The following is a 21,026-nucleotide window of genomic DNA, read 5'->3' on the forward strand; positions in this document are numbered from 1 at the left end:
TACTGTTTGGGTTCAAGTATCCTGGCAAAAAGATCCGATCATTAAAGGATCACTCTGGTGTTTTAAATTTTTCTTCTTTTATTTATTGCCATACAATATGAACATCGTCAGATGGTACTAGATTTATATTCAGAACAAAAGCTAACTTTCTGGCACAAGAGACAATTAAATGCACATCGTCTTTTTCAGAAAGATTGTGAATGTTCTCCCATTTGGCAGCCTACTTTGAATTCTGAGACATTTGTGTTACCCCACAAAGATACATTTAGACAAGATATAGATGGGCATGGCGTTCAATGAGAGGGTTCTAAATGAGAGAAATATTAGAAAAATGGTATAAAACAGGAAACACCAGCGTGGTCCTTTAAATTAACAATTACATTATGACTAAAACATATTGACAAAGTCATACAATTCTTGCCTTCACAATCTGCCGCACATTTTCTTGTCATCTTGATTTTGGCCAGTTAGTGGCAGCTCATCTGAATCTAAACCAATATAGATGCACATGGAGAGAACAGGCTTTTTAAAAAGACAAAACAGAAAGGCACACTTGCAGAATACCCATTTTTACAATCATACCAATTAAATTATTTACTTTTTATAATTTTAGCAAACCAAATCTTTGTATATCTAGAATTACACTGTGCATATTGTTTTTAGCATGTTGAAGCTTTTCCCGTGAAGGCAAACAGCTAAACTCCATCTTACAACCATTCAATCTACCTGTGTGCATGACTGGGCAATATGTCAATTAGTTATTGTCCATCACTGTAGTAATATCATGTTTATCTTAATATTGCGAAACATGGCACACAACTTTGTTAACTTAACACGACATAGAAATTGCCGAGTCAAACTTCTCCCAAAACCATTTGTGATACACCAACGCAGTTGATTTCCCAAATCACATGATCAGAATGAGACATTTAGTTTTTTCATAATGCCCAACTCTACATGTGTGTGTATATAAAATTCTTCTTCCATTTTTTTAGTACACCTTCACAACAACAATTGTGAAGTGTCAAATAACGGTTTAGACATGTTGTGAGCAGAAACAGTAGCAATATATTCTTCCTTTCCTCTATATTCTCCTTCCTTCCTTCCTATGCAGTATGCATAATCTGTTTGTGTTTCATTGCACAACTCATGGTTTGTTTATTGTAACTGGATATTTAGATTTTTTTCTTCAATGCAATATGGTACTCTGAATTAATGTGTGTGTGGTGGTGGTGGGGGTAATGTATTACGTTAATAACACGTTACTGTAGTCATATTACTTTTTACACTAACAAAGTTAGAAGTTTAACACATTACTGATTTTTTGGTAATCATAACAGTTAACTAGTGAAAATGTTTCTTGTGTTAATTATTACATTTCAGCTGAATTATTCTTTGATGCTTTTTTCACTGACTTCTGAATATTGTTTTGATATGAATATTAAATATATGCATGCAGGCATGAAATACTGCCTAGCAGCAGCTGCTGTAAGCAAAAGACAGAAAAGTGCTCGGACAGATTTCGGAGAAAGTACATCTAAGGAATGCAGAGACTCGGTGACTCAGAAGTGGAGATAACTCTTTAAAATGATTGCTGTTTTGAATTTACTTTGATATGATCACGGTCGGACACTTCTGTCCACCACTTTCAACTCCAAGAGCAACCTGCTCGCTTAATGAAGCACCAACAGGTTTATTGTGTCCATTCACATAAGTCACATTTTAGTACAGATTTGTATGGATTTTAAAAAGCAACTTGCAAGTACTGAGTAGAACATTTGGTTTTACTCATTAAGTGATACGCTAAATAAACGCATGGCAATTTAGAGAGAAGAATTGTGTTTAAAGGCCAGTCTCCTTCCTTTTGACACTCTGCTGCCCGTTTATTTACAGCACAGTTCATGTCAACTGCTTAGTCGACTCTCAACTCATACGCGTCACTTGCCTTGAATATGGACAGACAGGTGGGCTTCAACCATCCGCACTGAACGGCCCATAAATGTTTTGGCATGACGACGACGACTTATCTGAACAGGTTCAGATCTGTAAAAGTGCCTGTAGGCTCATCGGAGGCTGCTCAAGAAGCAGCAACTGGGATCTCTCTTCAGTTTCTAGTTCAGCTAAAACCAGGGAACACATTTGGTCTTAACTTCTAAAACAAAGGAATAGCTGCTTTCAGCGTGTAGAATTTGAATGCTCTCTTGTACAACTGAAGAGTTTCTAATGTTTTGTATGGCGCATTTTTTTATTATTGACGAATAAAACTTTGACAAAAATCTCTGAACACGAGACTGTTTTGTTACATTGTTCGCTGTCAGTGGCTTCATTACGTACATTTATAGATAGAAAGAACAGCAATACAAAACACTGGAAAATATGTCTGATCATTTTAGCAGTTATAAAGCAGTTATAGTTGAAGTACAGATATCTATCAAATGATTTCTGGAGTCCTTTTTATACTTTGACGATGGAGCTTGACATACTTCCTGTGCCTTTTGAAATGAATTCCCTCCACAGGACGTTCAGATGACGCCATTTCATCTTCTCCTGGTTTGTTTGGTGGGGTTGTACCTAAAGACACGGAACAGATTTTATCCTACAGGTCCGTCCATGTCAGGATGGGCTTTTAACATTCCTCGTGGATCATTCCTCAATGTCCTTAGAGGCATTTTGAACAAACCATAAAACATCCCAAATTAAGCGCCGTAAAGCGAGGACAGTGTTTGAACAGCTTAAAGCAAACAGGCTTCCTATAAACCACGTCTGGAAACTTCGTTTAGCGGATTGTTTTCTTAGCGGCAGAGTCTGTCCCCTGGATACGCATGACTGACTGAGCATGAATCAGTGATCAAACAGTTCAGACGGTCTCTTTTCTGCTTAGTCAAAGAAAACACGGCAGCGACAGCTTACATCACCTCTGTTACCCTGGCAACCGCTGTGACAGGAAATAAGTTCTACGTTGTGATTGGTTAAACTGAAGCTACAGTGACCTCATATACATAACTCAGTTAATTATGTAACGTCTCCACCTGATTATGAGTGACTGAGGCTTTAGCTACAAGAGACACAGTTTACAATGTGCAGGTTTTATTTTAATATCCAAGAGAAACAAACCACTTGTAGTTTCAAACCTCCCGTGAGGTCTAAATCAGAAAGGATGCTATCGACAAAGAGACAAGAACCTGTACCCGTCTGGCCAAACAAACACAAAGAAGGGGACATTATACTAGTGACAACATTAACTGTAGATACTTTGATATTTATCACTATTTGGGTTAAATTGGTTAGAGGATTATATTCTGCCTTTACATTTTCTTTTTTAGAATATAAATTCATTATTTTTAACATTATTTTCTATTTACAACCTTTCTTTTGACACTATCATGATATTGCTGCTTGTTAATTGATAGCAAATGAATGCTGCTGCCGTGCTGGTGTGTTTTCTCGGTCAACATTTATACTACATACAGTAAGTCATGCCGAGGGTTGTCTCTTTTTCAAGACGGAGGTAACAAAAAAAAGTAACTAAAAATGCAGGATGGTCCCAAATCATTACTAATGATCAATAAAATCAGCATGATGCATAAAAGAATGAGCCACTGTTTTACTTGTAAAAGTCGGCCTAATAACAAATGGTAAGATGAAATGGTTTGGCTTTTCTTAACATACTAGATTTATAGGGTGTTTATGGGGGTTTAGTTAAGGGGTAAGTCACTACAGTCCCTACACATCTCTCAGAACATGAGATTCAGTTTCTCACCTGAAGAGGTCATCTCCAACACTCTGGTCCCGCCTGGTCTGACGCTCGTCCTGAAACAAACAAAAGGCTCAAATTATGTAAACAAAAGGCTCAAATTATGTAAACAAAAGGCTCAAATTATGTAAGCAAGTCTCAGACGGATCACAGACCGATAAGCGGCTCAGAGAGACAATAGTACCTGAACCGCATCTTTCAGCCATTCATCCAGATCAGTGTTTTTGCCCCTGCTGTGAACCAGTAGATCAGGTCCTCCGATGACGTGGGGTGAGGCCTCTACACCTGGCACGCAGATCTGTCACAAAGCACACAAGCGTGTTTATATGAAGAAAGAATATTATTCTGTACATTAGGCAAACTTTATTGGACATGTTTTTGGTGCTTTGTGGAGGGTTCAAAAGTAGATTTTGACCATATTGTATGTATCCCGTCATTGGAGACAATGTTTTCATCACGGAATACAGGATCATTTCTTAAAGGATATATATGCAAAATTGAAACTTCCTTTTCTGCTCAGGGAATTATAACTATATCTTTACATAGCAGCTTGTTGTTTGTTGGTATATTAATGTCCAACATCTCATATAGAGCTCCATTAAACTTACAAAAAAATTGGATAGGTGTCAGCACATAGTGGAAATTTTATGAAGACAAGAAATCACTCGCTCGTGTTTAGAGTGGAACGGGATCATTCAAAAGAAAAAGGAAAATAGAGCCGCCATCCACGGGAATTGATTTTGGGGTATTCACTTGGTTGCAATCTAAAACCTCACTGCTAGATGCCACAAAATCCTGCACACGGCTCCTTGTATATGTTGTGTAAATTACATCGTATTCAATCTGACCTTCCGGAAGCATTTGTAGTTCTTTGCGGAGCTGTTGTTCTGCATCCTCTGTGGTTTGGTTTTGGGAGGAGCGGTCACAGTCAGAGATCTGAACTCCACCAGCACCAGCTTGTTAGGAAGATCTTCATCAATCTTTGACTCCTGCAAAACAGCACATTAACAAGTCACTTTTGTCTGATGGACAGTTAAGAATCCTTGTTTTAATGAATGAGAAACAACTCAAGACAAGTTCAGGCAGTTCATACATAATCTCCTGTGAATCCTGAGCGGTAGCTGACAAACACTGGATCCTTGAGGCCAATAAGAATATTTCAGAGATAAAGAATAGCATAACATAATACCAGTTTTAAAACATAAATGCATAACATAAATAAACATCTACAACAACAAGGATCTTTTGAATTTGGTTACAGATTACATTGCATATGGGAGATTTTAAGTGTCAACAAAGCCCAATAAATGCATCGTTGAGCCACTCTCATAACCCTTGGATGCCAGTAAACACTGAATTTTGAGTTGATGCTCTGAGATTGAAGCTGGAGCCGCATCAAAATGTTTGGCTTGCAACCACAGGAAATAGTGCATTTACTGACTTTGATGTGTCAAATGGTTCCCAATCTGTCCCAAGCTTTAGAATCACTGAACACGGGAAGGCCAACTTTCACAAATGAATATATGTTGTGAATAAAGCATCTAGTTACAGCTAGAACATGTAGCATATTCAGAAAGAGGAAGAAAGAGCAAACTGTAATTACCTGGACCTCCTGTTTAATTGAAACCGGTTTCAGAGGGGTCTTAGTCTCTTCTTCAGGCTGGCAGATATCTACTTTGAGTAATTCTGAGTCCTGTAGGAATGAAAGGGTGAAAATGTCTGGTAACAGTGAAAACTGAGCAGTGAGACAGTTTAAGTTTGAATTTTCTTTTCTCTGAATTACTGGATGAATCAAATGACACACAGTAAATCCTCACCTCAATGAAAGACGCCTCATCATCGTCAAAAGGCTGTATGTCTTTACTTGTACTGGCAGACGACACCTCTGGACGTGTGCTGGACTCATTAGTTGTCTTGTATTCTAAGAGATGAACCGGCTCCGTCTTGATGGCGACGATATGCTGGCCAGATTTTTGCTTCTTCTCTTTTCCCAGGCCCACCTGTGGCTTCTGGTTCTTTACATCGTCTTCTAGGTGCACCTGTTTCCTCTTCCTTGAAGACGAAGCCGCTACAGTATGTAAACTTTGTTTCTGTTCGGTTGAACTGGGCGTTATAAGCTGTGCTGGCTGGCCTCGAATCCCCGACGGTTGCTCATCGAAGTCCATATCCTCAGACATAATAGACTCTAGTTCATCTATTTGTATCTCTGCTTCCATCTCCTTTCTCTTCCTACTACATGGCTCCTGGACAGCGTGGGAGACCTTGTCTGACTGAGCCTCTGACCGTCCTACAAAAAGATCAGCTGCTGACCCCAGTGGATTCTGGGATATTGCCACAGGGGCTCTGTCTGAACGCGAGGATGTTTCTCTAGACCTGGCTGAAGTGTTTGGTGTCTGTATGCTGATGGATGATTCCAGTGAAGGCCGTTTTGGCTCCGACATGAGAGAGAAGAGCTCTTCCTCCAAAGGCCTTGATGACAGGAAGACAAAGAGAAGGATAAGATAAGACTTCAATCTTATATTGTTGCCACTCAAAGCATGTGTATTGACACTGGGAAAATCAGTTGTACAGTTAATGCACTACATTCTTACCAGCATGCTATGCCTCTACCTATTTTAAAAAGCAGATGTTTACCTTTTCTTGTTGACAGTTTGGAAGAATGTGGTCAGAGTTGATTGTTTCTGTGGGGAAGTTTGTGCAGAGATTTTTGGTTTCTGAGGAGAATGCTTGTGTAGAAATGTCTTCATGCCACTGCTGCCTGCACCTGAACCTGCAAAAGTATTGATTGATCGGTTAAAGCATTACAGGCATGAAGCTGATGCTCCTATCACGAGTGAATTCAAGGGATAGTTTGCTTACTTGCTGAGAGGCAGATAAGAAGATTGAAACTACTCTCATATCCATCACCAGCGCCTGCATTGCGCTAGCTTTGCTTAGCATAATGACTGGAAACAGCTAGCCTGGCTCTGTCCAAATGTAACACAATCCACCTCCCAGCACTTCTTAGGCTCATTAATAACTTGTTATATGTAATAAGTTACTGAATACAGTATATTTCACACAATATCTGACATATAGAGCCAAACACATTGTGGGGATACACCAGTTCAACACATCAGATTGGTATCAACACAAACACTCTGTACTAGGCTAAAGGACACTTTTTCCTAATCAATGCCGTTATATTATTTGTAATAGCAACAAACAATGTCTGTTAGAGCCTAAGTATATTGTTGAAAAAGAGGGAGGAACTTTAAACTGTGTCTGTTGTTTAATTGACCTAATTTAAACAAAATGATGTGTAGAACACAGTAAACCTTCATGTTATGTTACACGTCAAAATCCAATCAGTTTCACACATATTTCAATTTAAGACTTCAGGTATCAAGAGATAAAAAAAGACAGATCGGTGCATCCACCTGTCGGTTTGGACTTCATCATCTGCGAGTCCGTGTTCTCTACAGTGTTGAACGATAAGTTCATTGTATCGGGCACGACGCACTGAGTGGTCGTCTTCTTAGCATCGGGTCTGGATCCACGGAGCTGACTGCTGGTCTGGTTTAGCTTCCTCTCAGGAGTCTCCCCGACCTCCATCACTCCTGTACCTTCACAAAGCTCTGGCCTGATAAACAAGTACAATTGCACACATCAGAAAGGCTTCCTTTTCAAAAATGACACAAAAAAAGACGCGTGTCTGGTCTGTGCGTGTCAGTACCCGTGTGATGGCTCCGTGTTAGCTGCATACGCTGTGATGTTCTGAGATGCTGCAGGTAACACAGTCTCTTCCACCGCCACGCTCTGCGACAGCGAAGCACTCGGGATTCTGGGTGCCACTCTTGGCGCCGACTCTAAAACAGAAACAAAGACGGAAACAAATCAAAGAGAAATATAAACAAATAAAATAGCATAAAATAGATTGAAAAATAAAACGACAGCATTCAGTGCTTTTCTGTCTGGTCACCCACCTGAGTCTGGTATTGGAATGGATGGATTGCAGTACTTCTCACAGGAAGCATAGATGGCAGCCAAACCAATTTCTGACTCCGGGATGACTCTGAGGCCGTTTCTGTGTCAGCGGAAAAAGGACAAATGCCAGAGAGAGTTTTAAAGTGTTCACAAATCATCGCTTTGACAAATAACAATCGCCAAAACACACTCGTAAGTGCTTTTCTACAGGAGTTTGTGCAAACCTTTGAACAATGTTCATCACAGAGTTTGCCCACTCTGTGGTAGAGGGAGGAAGCAGAGTTTGGGAGCTGCCTGTCATAACATTGACCACACAGCTGTGTGGAGACTCCAGCAGGTCCCGAGGCAAAGAGCCTTCCTCAAGCAGCTGGCTCTTGCCACCTCCAAAATGTACTGCTGTACTCAGGCGCTTGAGCTGCAAACAACGTAAAGAGCAGGGATTACATACATACATACATACATACATACATACATACATACATACATACATACATACATACATTATTGATTGTTTATCAGAATAGCAGATCAAAGACACAGGAGGGACCGTGTGTCTACAGACAATAACATTACTTGATTTGATATTTCCCCTCATGTCAGTCTGATTGAAGGCTGAAGCCTTTGAGCGCTCCATAAATATTTGAGTTATTGTAAAAGCATTTGTTCCAGAGGATATTCTATAACGCTGTTGTACTCATGTACACTTGCAACTTCAAGCTTGGAAAATGTAGAAACATTCACTCATAATGTGATAATTGTCTACTACAATTTACATTTCAGCTGGATTTTTATAGCAGGAATGCAAACAATTTACAGCTCGCAGAGATTGCTCTCCTAGAGATAATAATAATAATAATAATAATAATAATAATAATAATAATAATAATAATAATAATAACAACAACTCACCAGCCTTATTATATAAACGGATCACCTGAAACCCTGCTCTTCTGTGGTCTAGTGGCTTGAAGAGCATGAAAACAATATTTGGTCATCACAAAGAAAGAAGGAGACATACTTGTTTGGCGTTGAGAAATATGAAGGTCTTTCCACTGAAGAGCTGTTTGCGAACTGGAATCGCTGCAAGGTTAACATCCTCTTTACTCAAGCTGGGCTCATCGATCTCAGGGATGAACCTTAAGAACAACGTGCAGCACTTAGCAAGATAATGTTTGGAAGAGCTGCATGGTGTTCGGCTCACTCTCAGTATGAATGAGTATAAATAAGAAGGAATTGCTTCGTACCTCTCAGCTTTAGGAGGGGGTAATTTCTGCTGAGCGGCTTTGCTGAACTCAGTGAAGAACTCTGGCTTCACGATGGGACGACAGCACAGCAGAGCAGAAATAGTCTAATGAAGAAAAGAGGAAGCACATCAAACACATACTCAGAGATGAACACATCCCATTTCACCACCTAATGAGAATACAAAAGTCTGTTTGTGACCTTGATGGTGACTTTAGCGGAGGGCATGGCCAGGTGGGTGCAGTCATGAGTCCAGGTGTTGACCAGCTTCCCACCCAAAGCCAACAGGGCCTGAGAGAGCGACGCCTTGCCATCAACGTCCAAACATGATGAACACACCACTGGCTTCTGATGGTCCACACTGAGATAAAGAAGCAACGAGATTCATGATGCAACATGAAATTCATATGCAAGACATTACATTGAGCATTCTCTGAGTTTAAGGAGAAATGAAACTCGGTGTGACATGCGAGTGCAATTAAAAGTAAAATATGATGCCAGACTTAGTGATCGTGGTTCATAACTAACCAGGTTGTTGTTTCAGTCACTTACCTGAATTTGCTCTGAAAAACCCCAAATGTAACATTGTCTCCTGACTTTAGGTCCACTGGCGTGTTCGCTGTCAAGCCCTGGCTGTTGACAGATGACCCGTACTTGGAGCTGTCTCTTACAGTCAGCGTCTAGGAATAGAAATCATAAGAGCAACTCGTGAAATTGTCCATCAGTCAAACGAACCATCCTACATCTTTCTGTTCAATTATTCACGTCTCAACGAGAAATCCATCCTTTTAAATAATGGAAATGTATCCTAGGCCTGGAAAATCAATTTAACCTTAAGTGTAAGAAAAAGTGGAGAGTAACACGGCCGTGTCGACATGCTAAACATGTGACATCCAGAACTAAACATACTTCTGAGTATTAACAGATAGATAATTACTTTTAGATACAGTAAGACTAAGCACTGAAGAATCAAAGTACACAAAGTAAACAGAAGGACAGAAAACCCAGAGGATGCTGATAAAAATGTTAGAGGTTAGGCTTTAATATGCAATAACAACAACAGGGTTAATGATCTCCATTAGACACAGAAAATCAGGTGGAATCTGTAAGATTACACATTTTCTTACAACATAGATTTTCACCAATGAGAAAAACATGACTGGCAACACACACTTTGCTTTTGAATTTTAAGATTGTGTTTGTAACTTGTAGAATTGCTGTTATTCTCCCGTCTGGCGCCCAACTCCTACTTCGGATATTTGAGAGGAAAACCCTACGCTACAAACTGTGGCCGTGCAGAAGTAATTATTAGTTGGAGCCGGGTGAACTGTCTCGTGTTTTGTTTCAGTTCTGCTGGAATGAAGCCATAGCACCACCTTCTGAGCAGAAGTGCCCCCACACCAAATTAAAGCTCATCTCTTTGGGATAATACTGGGTTTGGTGCAGTAGACAAATTAATAACTTGATAATCCTGCAAAATATTCACACTAATATGAGGCGAGTATACAAACGGTATGCACTGTAACAGTCATATCTGAAAACAAATCGTTACTGCACAGACCTGCATGGTAATACAGTATTACATACACAGCGTATGGATCAACAATAGAGAAGTGGATTATGTTGCTGCATTGCTTTGAGCAATTTCTGTGGAGCTTTTACTTCTTTTTTTCTGGAATACATTGTACTCCGGCTGGACACTTCCTCTGCTAATAACTGTACGATCATAACATTCCACTTTAGAGCCGAGGTTCAGGTGAATGTTTGATTCTCAAAAGATCCTTTTAACTCCTAACCTGTCAAACTACAGAGGAAAGTAAAGACATTAACAGATCAAACAAATTACTAGAAAGGGTACGTTTGTGTAAACATTGTCATAACTCTTGTCAATCTGATTTAGTTGTCTTTTTAATATTGTTGAACTGTTTTGCACAAGACGTAAGCTTGTGTGAAGAACTCATTAGGATTCTCTCTTTGATCTCGATATAAATTCCAGCTACAGAGACCTGCAATCTATGTTTATATACAACATATATCAATTCAACTACCCAATATCTTTGCAATACCATAATATAAATGATATTGATTGTGGTATTGCACATAATTATGAACATACAGTAGCCCAAACATGGAAGGTATTGTACATATGAAGGGCTCGGTGAATTGTTTCAGCTCAGCAGATTCAGTCCATTAAATAATGAAATATAAATACTGTACAGCAGTTCTTCCTCTTACCTGGTCAGTAGCAGTGAGATGAGCGTGAGCCCTGCTGATGGACTGGTCGTTGGGTAGGACTATGTCACAGTTCTTGCGCCCCACCACATACTCTTTACTGGAGAGGAGATAGTGGGTCTCACCTGTGAGAGACAGGAGGCATGATGTGGACATTTTAATGTAGAAATCACAAACAGACAACCCAACTGTGGTGGAAAACAAAACTAAATGTGTGACTTTTTGCCATGGATGTTAACCCTCATTGCATGAATCTGTTTCACTATGCGTCACAGCAGGCCAGTAATGACAAAATAAATACCACAATATTGAGTTATATATATATCTCAATAATGTGAGCTGGTAGATCAGGTTGGCTAACGTTGGTTGTTAAAATCCAGACTCTGAAGTCCAATTTGCTCTTGATTGTCCGCATGCATGGTTTGTGTGTGTGCGTGTGCGTGGTCATGTGGCCCCGCTGGATGCTGTTGCTGTCAATCCACCTCCCAGTGGTCTGTTTAGTCAACATTAAACTGCACGTGTACCTTTGTGTTTGCCATATAATGAAAACATGTACTAACTTATAACTGCAGTGTAATCACGTGACAAACCAAAGGGTCATCAGACCCACGCAGTTTCGCTTGTACCAAAACCCGTATCCACTTACATGTCGATCAGTTAAGATCAGTTCATGTTCTACCTTTAGTATTAGCTGCTAGTTGTTAACGGTAACGGTATTTGTTAAGCTAGCGTCAAAACTATCAACCACGACAGAAAAAGTTACCTCCGTGCTCCAGGGGTGTCAGTATCCACATTGTATTGTTTCTTGTTGCTTTTTAATGAATGCAAACCACTAGTAAGTCAGAGGTAAAGCAACATTTAAAGTCAGGCAGTCCATTTACAACTTATCAACAGGGTGCACACGCTCAGCGCGCTTAAGTGTGACGTGCAAACTCCGCGCCACCGCTCTCTTTTCAAAATAAAAGCATGCACCCTCATTCATCAGGGGTTAGTGAATCTATTGCAGATTAGACTTATATCTTTGTAATTAAAGTAATATTGTACATTTCTGCAGATAGAATGGTAATAGGCTTGGTCATGTTGTGACTAACACTCACTTGTGCTCTACAAGAGTAAATAAATCAAAGAAGAAAAGTGGTGAAAAGAACATTTACTCAAGTACTGTACACTCCTAATGTACAATTTGAGGTAATTGTACTTTACTTGAGTATTACCAGTTCATGCTTCTTTATACATTTTCTTAACTACAATTCAAAGGCAAATATTGTACTTTTTACTCCACTAGATTTAACTGATAACTTTAGTTATTTTGCAGATTCAGACAATACAAAATGCAATCAACAAATACATTATTAGTTTTAATAAACTATTTTTGGTTAAGATAAGACTTAATCATCCTTGGGTGGCATTCATAAGATAATAATTGAATTGCAATGTACATTATTCTGAAATTGTATTGCTCTGATTTGTTTTGAACAAAACTATTTGAGTTGAACAGCAGACCGATAAATATGTCCTGGTGATGCTATCTGTGTATCAATCATGACCTGTGGATAATGGAATAACAACTCATTTGTGATTATTTTTGTGTAATTGCTACAAATCACCGAGCCTCAGTGATTTGATTCAGTGTAATTTCTGTGTCAATGAACCAAAAATGTCACCTCATCGTCTCTTCCAGTTTTGATGCTCTGAATTCCACCTGAAGTGACATGAAGTCTTCTATATGTTTGCAGATATTTATTGAACTGCAAAATATGTTTGGAACATCACAATATATATTCTGTTTTGTGGTGAATTCCCTATCTGTATGACATTGCTCAATTGTTAAACGAGGAAGTAATAAAACAAATGATAGTTGTAGTAAATTGGTAAATAACATATATCACATTTAACAAAACCAGAACTTATACATAGCTTAAATTAGATATACAGTACATTTTAATTTGATTTTAAAACATGAACCAGAAACAATCCAGACATTCAGACAGTCATCAACAACAAACAAACATACACAACACAATTCTAAAATGTGAATTATACATCAAGAGAGTTAACAGATAATTCCTATAGTTATTTGAGTTTAGTCCTTCACAAACCTTAAGTTAAAATAAAACCCCTGATCTTTATTTATTAAATCCAAAGTTAACGTCACACATTGCTATATTGCTATTTTTCATTAATTGCTCAACTCAAAATAAAGGATCATTGTCAGATTTCCAAGGTTGACCTGCAGCCGGTCTGAGACGGCGTCTTCCCCAGAGGCATGGTAGTTTGTGATTGACTCTCATCACTACAACACTCGTGCAAGAGTCAGGTTTACGGATGACCTCACACCAGTCTGGATAGTCCACAGGGTCAGATCCACTGTGAAGAAAGATCAGAGTTATATGTTATTTGTAAATGTAAAATGTAGTGTAGTACAACAAAGTTATATGTAAACTCATCCAAATGAGTTTTGGTGGTGATTGTGAATTTGAAACAAACTCACTGGTCACAGCATCCTACTCCAAAAGGCTCCATGCAGACACACTGGTAACAGTCACTGGTTATCCAGCTCTCTCCGATCCCGTACAACTTTCCCATGTGTTCACAGCTCCCTAAAAATATCAGTTATTGTGACATATGCAGCAGTGGATTTACTTGCGCAAAAGTAAAAGTCCTACATTAAAGTTCAAGTGGAAGTACATACATATTAGTATTAGCAATAAAATGTACTTAAAGCAGTGGTACAAGGACTACTGTTACTAAACTGTAAAATAATTATTCACGTTATATTATAGTTTTATTATTAATGATGCATTAAGTATCATTTAAATGCTGCAGCAGATCTGGGTCGAACTACTGTTGACTACTTAATTGTTGGGTTGTTAAAGATCATTGTATTTCATAGACTGATCATATGTTCTGGAAAACTGAATGTGCAAAGTAATAGTAATTATAAAAATAATTATAAAAAGTACAATTATGGCCTCTGAAATATAGTGAAGAAGTATAAAGTAGCATAAAAGTAAAGTATGGGTACCTCAAAATATAAATGAATTACTTCTTACCTGGCCACATGTACACATACAAGCCTATAGGAATCAATATGTAAACACACACACACACACACACACACACACACACACTGCACCTTTAGTGTTGAAGAAGCACTCGCCGCTGTTATACACAGAGAAACATGGCACACCGGCACTCAGGAACAACAGCGAAGCCAAAAGTACTCCTCCTGCTGTGTCTGCCATTTCTGAAAAGAAGCACTGCAAAAAATACACCAAAAAACACACCAAAAGACACAATAACCCATTGAGAAAAATGTCAGATTGTTAGTCTTACCAATTTCAAAGTTTCAACAATGTCAAATAAAAACCTTCACTTTCTTCTCTTTCTGTTCCTCGAGCTTTCATTCACCCTCTTGCTGTTTTTTAATTTCCTCTTTTCCCCTTTCGGCTCTCTCCTTCTCCTCTTCAGTGCCACTCTTGAACTGATGCTCTCTCTCCCTGTGGGCTCAAATATTTATACTGAACCAGCATGTCTTTATCTCTACTTTCTTCATTGCTATTTGTCAACCCCCCCCCCCCCCCCCCCCCCCCCCCCACACACACACACACTCATTAATTACCTTCTATCTGCACGCACACATACAGTGTACAGACACACAAAGACCCACTCATACAAGCATTATTATAACAATGTTCGTCATTCCCTCTTGTGACATTGCCCTAGAGTATACAGTGTGCACTCTTTCAGATAACATTTGTCTCATGGGGTGCCATTTGACCTTATCAGGAGATCTCACTGGTGACACCATCGATAGGACAGCTAGCCAGTGGCCTATTGTCCTACACACAGTGTGACCCCTTGACCCATGCTCAACATCCAGGCACATGTAAACGTATTTTATTGTGACATCCAAAGAAAATTACTGAAAAGCTCATTTGAAAATGGCCCAGTTATTGTTTTTATTGTTAAAATCTTTTATTGCTTCTATTGTAGTCCTTAATAATTGTCTTTCTCTTACAGCCGACTAATGATCAAATTCATTGATGCACATCAGTTGCTTGATTCAATTTCATATCATGTTGTTAACGAATCATCAAGCAAATGTTGCTAAACTGGATTCACTGAAATGAAATGAAATGTTCCTGTTACAGGTCTCTTTTAGTATGTTTTTGAGTTTTTGTCAGGAGCAGGAGAGCGGGCATGATATTTAAGAATTTCTTGGTTCAGTTGGAGGTTATTTTGTGTTGGAGGATGGGTTTCAGTGTCTTTGTGCTTTTAGTTGTTTGAACAAACCACTCTGAGTTCTCTGATAACATGCGCTTATGTGGACATAACCAGGCACGCTCTCTCTCACACACACACACTCACGCACACGTGCACACACACACACACACGCCCAGATGTATTTGTTACTTTTAGGAGATTTCATTGCCTAGGGGATTTTGGTAACCTCAACCTATCTGCAGTGACACCCAACTAAGGATACACTTTTGACAATCATTCAAAACAGGAACCACAGGTTTAAAATCGAACCTGAAGTTCATCCTCAAATGTGACTCAGGTCATACACATTGTCCTGCACTCAAACCAGATGTCTTAGGGCTGCAACAAACACATTTTTCTGACATCTTCCCTCTCTGTGCTGTTGATGTATTGATGTATTTTGTCTCAGTTGGTGTCAGTGCACCCCGACCTGTCTATCCTGTTTCCCAATTGTTGTCAGAATAGTTTTGGTTTCAAGAACAGCATAGCCCGTGACAATCCTTCAACGGCCTGGGATTTACATTACAATGTAGCTCTGTGCATATGTGGTACCCGCCTGTTGGCTGCGTTTTCACAAAGTGTACTCTTATACAGTAACTGATTTGATTAAAAAGCATTTTATCTCTCACATCAGTGCCACTGATTTTTCCAGCCAGTGCTCTCACAGGCTTGTGCACAATAGGATGTAGCTTATTACGCTTCCTTAGAAAATCGGATTATTACATAATAAAATGCCATTTGAAGAATTCATTGACTGGAAGGGAGGACATTTCATTAGCCAAAAGTCCAAAAAGTACATTCCCTCAGTTAATTTAAGTATGAAAATAACATCTGAAGCATATAGCTCGCTATGCCTGATGCAATAGGGCGTGAATCCGAGATGTGGAGACAGTCAATATTTAATCAGGCTTTATCACAGATGATGACAAAAAAAACATTCCTTGTACATTCTTACTGAAAAAGAGGCAAAGAAGTCTCATCAAGAGCAGTAAGCTAATAAAAATGTAAGCGTTAGAAATAAAAGACTTTAGTCAGTAGACAGAATACAGCAGGACTCAAATTACAGACTTCTGCTAAAGAAACACAAAGGCTGCTGTCAGTTGGCTTTATCATGTCTGATGTCACAAACCTGTATTGTGCCAGTAAATACACCTGTTTGCTCACAGAGCAGGATGTACTTACACTTACACGCTCAGCTGTCATGATTGTGGGTGTGTTTGAAAGCGCGAATTAAATAATGTGCAAACATTGAACTTGATGTTAAGGGACTTTTCTTTTAAAACGTTTTTATTGACAACATAACAATCATTTTAATATACAATAAATCATTGTTAATGTTTTATCTTTTGCATTTATCTAAAGCACCACAATACTAGTAATGTATTTTCAAACTTTCTTCACACATTTGAATTAAAGAAACTGCTATTAAACTGAAGGAATACAAGTAAACATAACAATGATATTCTACAATATGTAGCAATAGAAAATAATACACCTATTGGGTAAAGTTTACCATCCAAAACCATTTACCTGAACATCTTTACTTCATGGGTCTTTTTTTCAGAGGTACAACACAGGTCAGAAGTCAATGCCAGACTCTGTAGGAATATGTCTGATATTTAGTTGACACGATGAAGCACAAGAACAACCGAATATCAAACATATCACACAGCTTCTAGCCAGTCGGAGCCTCAGCAGGCTGGAAAAGCCTGTAGATAAGAGAGACAATGCAGTGAGAATGAATGAGGGAACAGATAAATAGAGGAAACATCACACAGTCAGTTAGTTTGTTTCAGACTGAATGTAGTTCACAAACTATGCCATAGAAAGTGTGCAATGAGTACAATATAATGGACAAAGACCTGAAGAACCAGTCCAACATAAGAGGGATTTGACAAAGGAAAGGTCTTGAGGGAGGGAGTCACAAACAACAGGAATAAGAGATTCTGTTGGCATTTGAGATCATTTATCAGTGACTATTGGCTTCAGGAAAGATGGGGTTGAGGGAAAACAGAGTAGAGGTAAACTCCAACTTCACACACAAATACAAATATGAGGATACTTACCAATTCCCTACATGCACACACAGCGTCCCTGTGTACTGTCAGTGAAAAATCTTGGTAAAACAAGTAAAAAATGCGTTTACTTTAAGTGTGTGTGCCTTTAAAAAAGTTATTAAAAAAGTGATTCACAACTAACTGTGTATGTGAGCTATGATCTGTGTGTATGAGTTATTCCTCAGTGGGACAGCATTTATATACAATGCTGTGAGACACACACACTCAGTGTCCCATGTAATTAGAGGTATATTGATCAGCTACTATGGCCTGCAGCCTTTCCTCCCCACATTAGCCTGATCAATAGATGTGATGTTCATCCTACTGTGAGCTCCCACGAACGCACAAACACACACACACACACACACACACACACACACATGACCGCAGATGCAAAGTCAAATAACTTTCAGTTATTGCCTGTAGGGAGGACATGGCGGTCACTTCATTATCAATAGTTGTATCTTGTTACTATCATACGGCTGATATCTCAAAAGACTTCCTTTATAAAGGGATATACGCATGTATCAAATGTAGTTACAGCGTATTCATTTGTATAACCATTCTTTACAATTATGTTTATTGAACCTTTTTATTGGATGAAAAGGAAAAGAAAAAAGAGTGTTGCGTAGCAGAGAGAAGCATAACAAAAACATAGACATGAAATGTGTAAATATGAATGCCATCCTGTTTCAGCATCAGCTATTTTTATTGTTGTGCACTTAAAGTGTATGTTGCTGCTAATATTTCTGTACTTTTAATTAAATAAATTGTTGCAATACTTTTTCCATCATTGATATTTGGTATAAAAGTGTGTGACCTATTGTCAAACCTGTTGTTTTGTGTGTGTGAGGTTACATTGGTCAAGATGAACAATCTGGCCCTGTATGTAAACAGTATCTCCGACAGGATGGAGAAAACTATTAACAATCAAAATCTCAATTAAAAGAAAAAGAAGATGAGTGTTAAAATCAGGGCAGTTGACCTCTGGCTGTCTGGAGGTCCTCTGGTTGTCAAGTTGACTGGTGATAGTATTATCACTTCATCTGTATGTTTCTGGTGGGGGGGGGGGGGGGGGGGGGGGGGGGACTTTAACACATGCTGACTTCACATCATCTGCAATATATGGTGGTTTTTGAAGACTACAACACTTTAAAATCAAAAAGAAGCAGATGTAGAACAGCTGGAGCTGATAAGAAGTACATTGTGAGAATGGGAATCGATTGTGTTTATGAGTTATATGAGCTATATATAACCATCATGTAATTCCTTCGTACAAACATCAAACAACGTCAGCATCAGACTATTTTTTAACACAACGGTATATTGTATGCTATGTTGTAAGATTAGACTGTACAGTTCATGAGCAGCAGCCCTCGTTTATGACATCAGTCCCTCCTCTGCCGTCTCTGTATCCTCTCCTGGTATGAGCCGACCTTGTGAGCCTATTGGGGCAGAATGATAGCCCTCTGATTGCCTAATTGTGAGCCTGGGGCGAGTATTTTAATCTCCAACAGATGGAAGGCAAGTGTGAGGCAAAGTGAGAGATGACAGAGTAAAAAGATTAAAAAAAGAAACTAAATGTGGATTGAAAATGTAACCATTTATATTTAGTCTAATAATTAACTTGTAAGTCTTTCAACAGACCGAGTCACTCCTTCTAAAATACAGTTTCAGTTTGAACATATAAAGTTAAATTTGTCTGAAGTGAGTGGAATACTGGAATAATACTGGAATAATTTAAAATATTGAACATAAATGACAATAGAAATCAGATCATGCAGGACAATTATTAAAATGCCGTCATGGTCATTTTATATTAATCCAATATTATGCTGCTTAAATAAATCAAACGTAATTAATCTGGAACCATTCAGGTGGTAATGAATACGACTGCCCTACAGTACAAACTAACTTAAAGTTACTGTGAGGAACTTTTAACTGGTTATGAAACATTCTCAAATTATTACTGATGCCATATGACCTACATGCAAAGTAGACTAGACCATCAGCGAGAAGATGGGTTATTTCTATATAGTTATTCTCAATGCTTGTCATCGATGCCACCGGGTCGGATTCCACCCAAAATAAGATGAAATCATGAAGCTCCTTTGGCTCAGACTTCAGTGTAGCCTCTGGCAGCAACCAGCCTGCCGTGGACACCCAGATCTGGCTTCGCTGCCGCCTTCGACCTGCAGCTAACACCGCTATCACACTGCTGGAGGCCCAGGCCATATTGCTGGACCAGCTGTAGGGAAGGAAGTCGCGGGAGAACCAGGACCGGAACACTACCACTTTTGTCCACAGGAACCGTCAAAATGAAAGTTCCTGATAGTAGCTTTGTTATGAACCCTGTATTGTTGAATTTTTGTTGAGAATGTTACAATAAACATATGCTAATTATCTACCAGGAACACTTTTCAAAGCTGCTGTTCTGGCATTAATCCATAAACTAAATGCACAACTAAACAAAAGTGCATTTTCAGTATTTTTTCTATGATCAAGATTGTTCTGTTTTGTCAATATAATTCACAAAACAACTACTCAGGCACAACATTTTACAACATAAGCTCTAAATACATGCTGAAGCTTTAGGATCAGCCAGAATACAATCTGCACAGCCAGAGCTTCACCGGGAGTGAAGTTTATAGGGACAGACATACAAAGGCTTTGTGTTCTCTGATTGGTCAGTGGTCAGTGCTCTGGTCTCTCTCTCTCTCTCTCTCTCTTTCTCACACACACACACACACACACACACACACACACACACACACACACACACACACACACACACACACACACACACCCTGAGGCAGGGTCACTAAGAAAGAGAGAGGCAGACAAGGTTAACAACGATTATTCAATACCTATTTCTGTGTTTTCAGCATTGGAGGAGTTATCTAACAGAGGGGAAAAAAAAGCTTAAAAGTAAAGGCCAGAAAAGCATAATGTACAGCAACAAAATATGAATAGGTACAGCTGGAGTGCAAGTTAAACAGAATTTTGTCCCTTGCTTTTTCCCTTCCTGGTCCAGACTAATTTGTATTTCCCAGCGTCTCCTATTTACATTCAGTCAAATAACTCTGCATAAAGATCTGCGGGTTTTTTTTGGTGATAAAGATACTTGACCACACCATATGATAGATTTAGCTTTATTCTCTCTTTCTCTATCTCTCTCTCACACACACACACACACACACACACACACACACACACACACACACACACACACATAGAGGCATACACGGCCACACAGAATTTGCACACACTAATCATGACCTGTGCAACCAAGACACAGGTTTGTGGTCAAGTATTTGACAACCTCACGTGCATTAGGCTCAAACCCCAGTACAGTGTGTTTATGACTGAGAGGAGCATTCTGACAAAGTGATCCAGAAACAACATAGTGCATGTGCAGACATATTACACAATCTTACCAGAATGTTCCAGAAGAATTCCATGTTTGGTTACATTTTAATGCATACTTCAAAGAACAATCAAGTTCCCTT

At 39.0% G+C, this 21,026-nt stretch overlaps 2 protein-coding genes across 3 annotated transcripts; both read right to left on the minus strand.

Annotated features, from left to right (window-relative positions):
* Window positions 1-123: 123 nt before the first annotated feature.
* Window positions 124-12,090, minus strand: nbn (nibrin). The gene is made up of 17 exons (XM_079164358.1): window positions 11,958-12,090; window positions 11,198-11,319; window positions 9,515-9,642; window positions 9,164-9,323; window positions 8,965-9,068; window positions 8,739-8,856; window positions 7,945-8,135; window positions 7,720-7,820; window positions 7,470-7,602; window positions 7,174-7,376; window positions 6,389-6,524; window positions 5,572-6,223; window positions 5,358-5,447; window positions 4,603-4,743; window positions 3,939-4,052; window positions 3,761-3,810; window positions 124-2,571 (listed from the first exon to the last, which is right to left on the minus strand). Exons 1-17 carry the CDS (start codon window positions 11,986-11,988, stop codon window positions 2,538-2,540), a joined length of 2,508 nt encoding a protein of 835 aa, XP_079020484.1. The 5' UTR covers window positions 11,989-12,090; the 3' UTR covers window positions 124-2,537.
* A 1,039-nt stretch (window positions 12,091-13,129) lies between these two features.
* LOC306700075 (prostate-associated microseminoprotein-like) lies at window positions 13,130-14,679 on the minus strand. Of its 2 annotated transcripts, none has more exons than XM_079164970.1 (4): window positions 14,565-14,679; window positions 14,331-14,454; window positions 13,686-13,794; window positions 13,130-13,561 (listed from the first exon to the last, which is right to left on the minus strand). In XM_079164970.1, the coding sequence occupies exons 2-4, from the start codon at window positions 14,437-14,439 to the stop codon at window positions 13,387-13,389; spliced, it is 393 nt and encodes a 130-aa protein (XP_079021096.1). In that variant the 5' UTR covers window positions 14,440-14,454; window positions 14,565-14,679; the 3' UTR covers window positions 13,130-13,386. The 2 variants fall into 2 exon arrangements, with proteins under 2 accessions (XP_079021096.1, XP_079021097.1); XM_079164971.1 differs by having other exon boundaries at window positions 14,331-14,441; window positions 14,531-14,634.
* Window positions 14,680-21,026: the final 6,347 nt, after the last annotated feature.

Source organism: Pholis gunnellus (assembly GCF_910591455.1).
Source record: "Pholis gunnellus genome assembly, chromosome: 8".
In the NCBI taxonomy this organism is placed as follows: domain Eukaryota; kingdom Metazoa; phylum Chordata; class Actinopteri; order Perciformes; family Pholidae; genus Pholis; species Pholis gunnellus.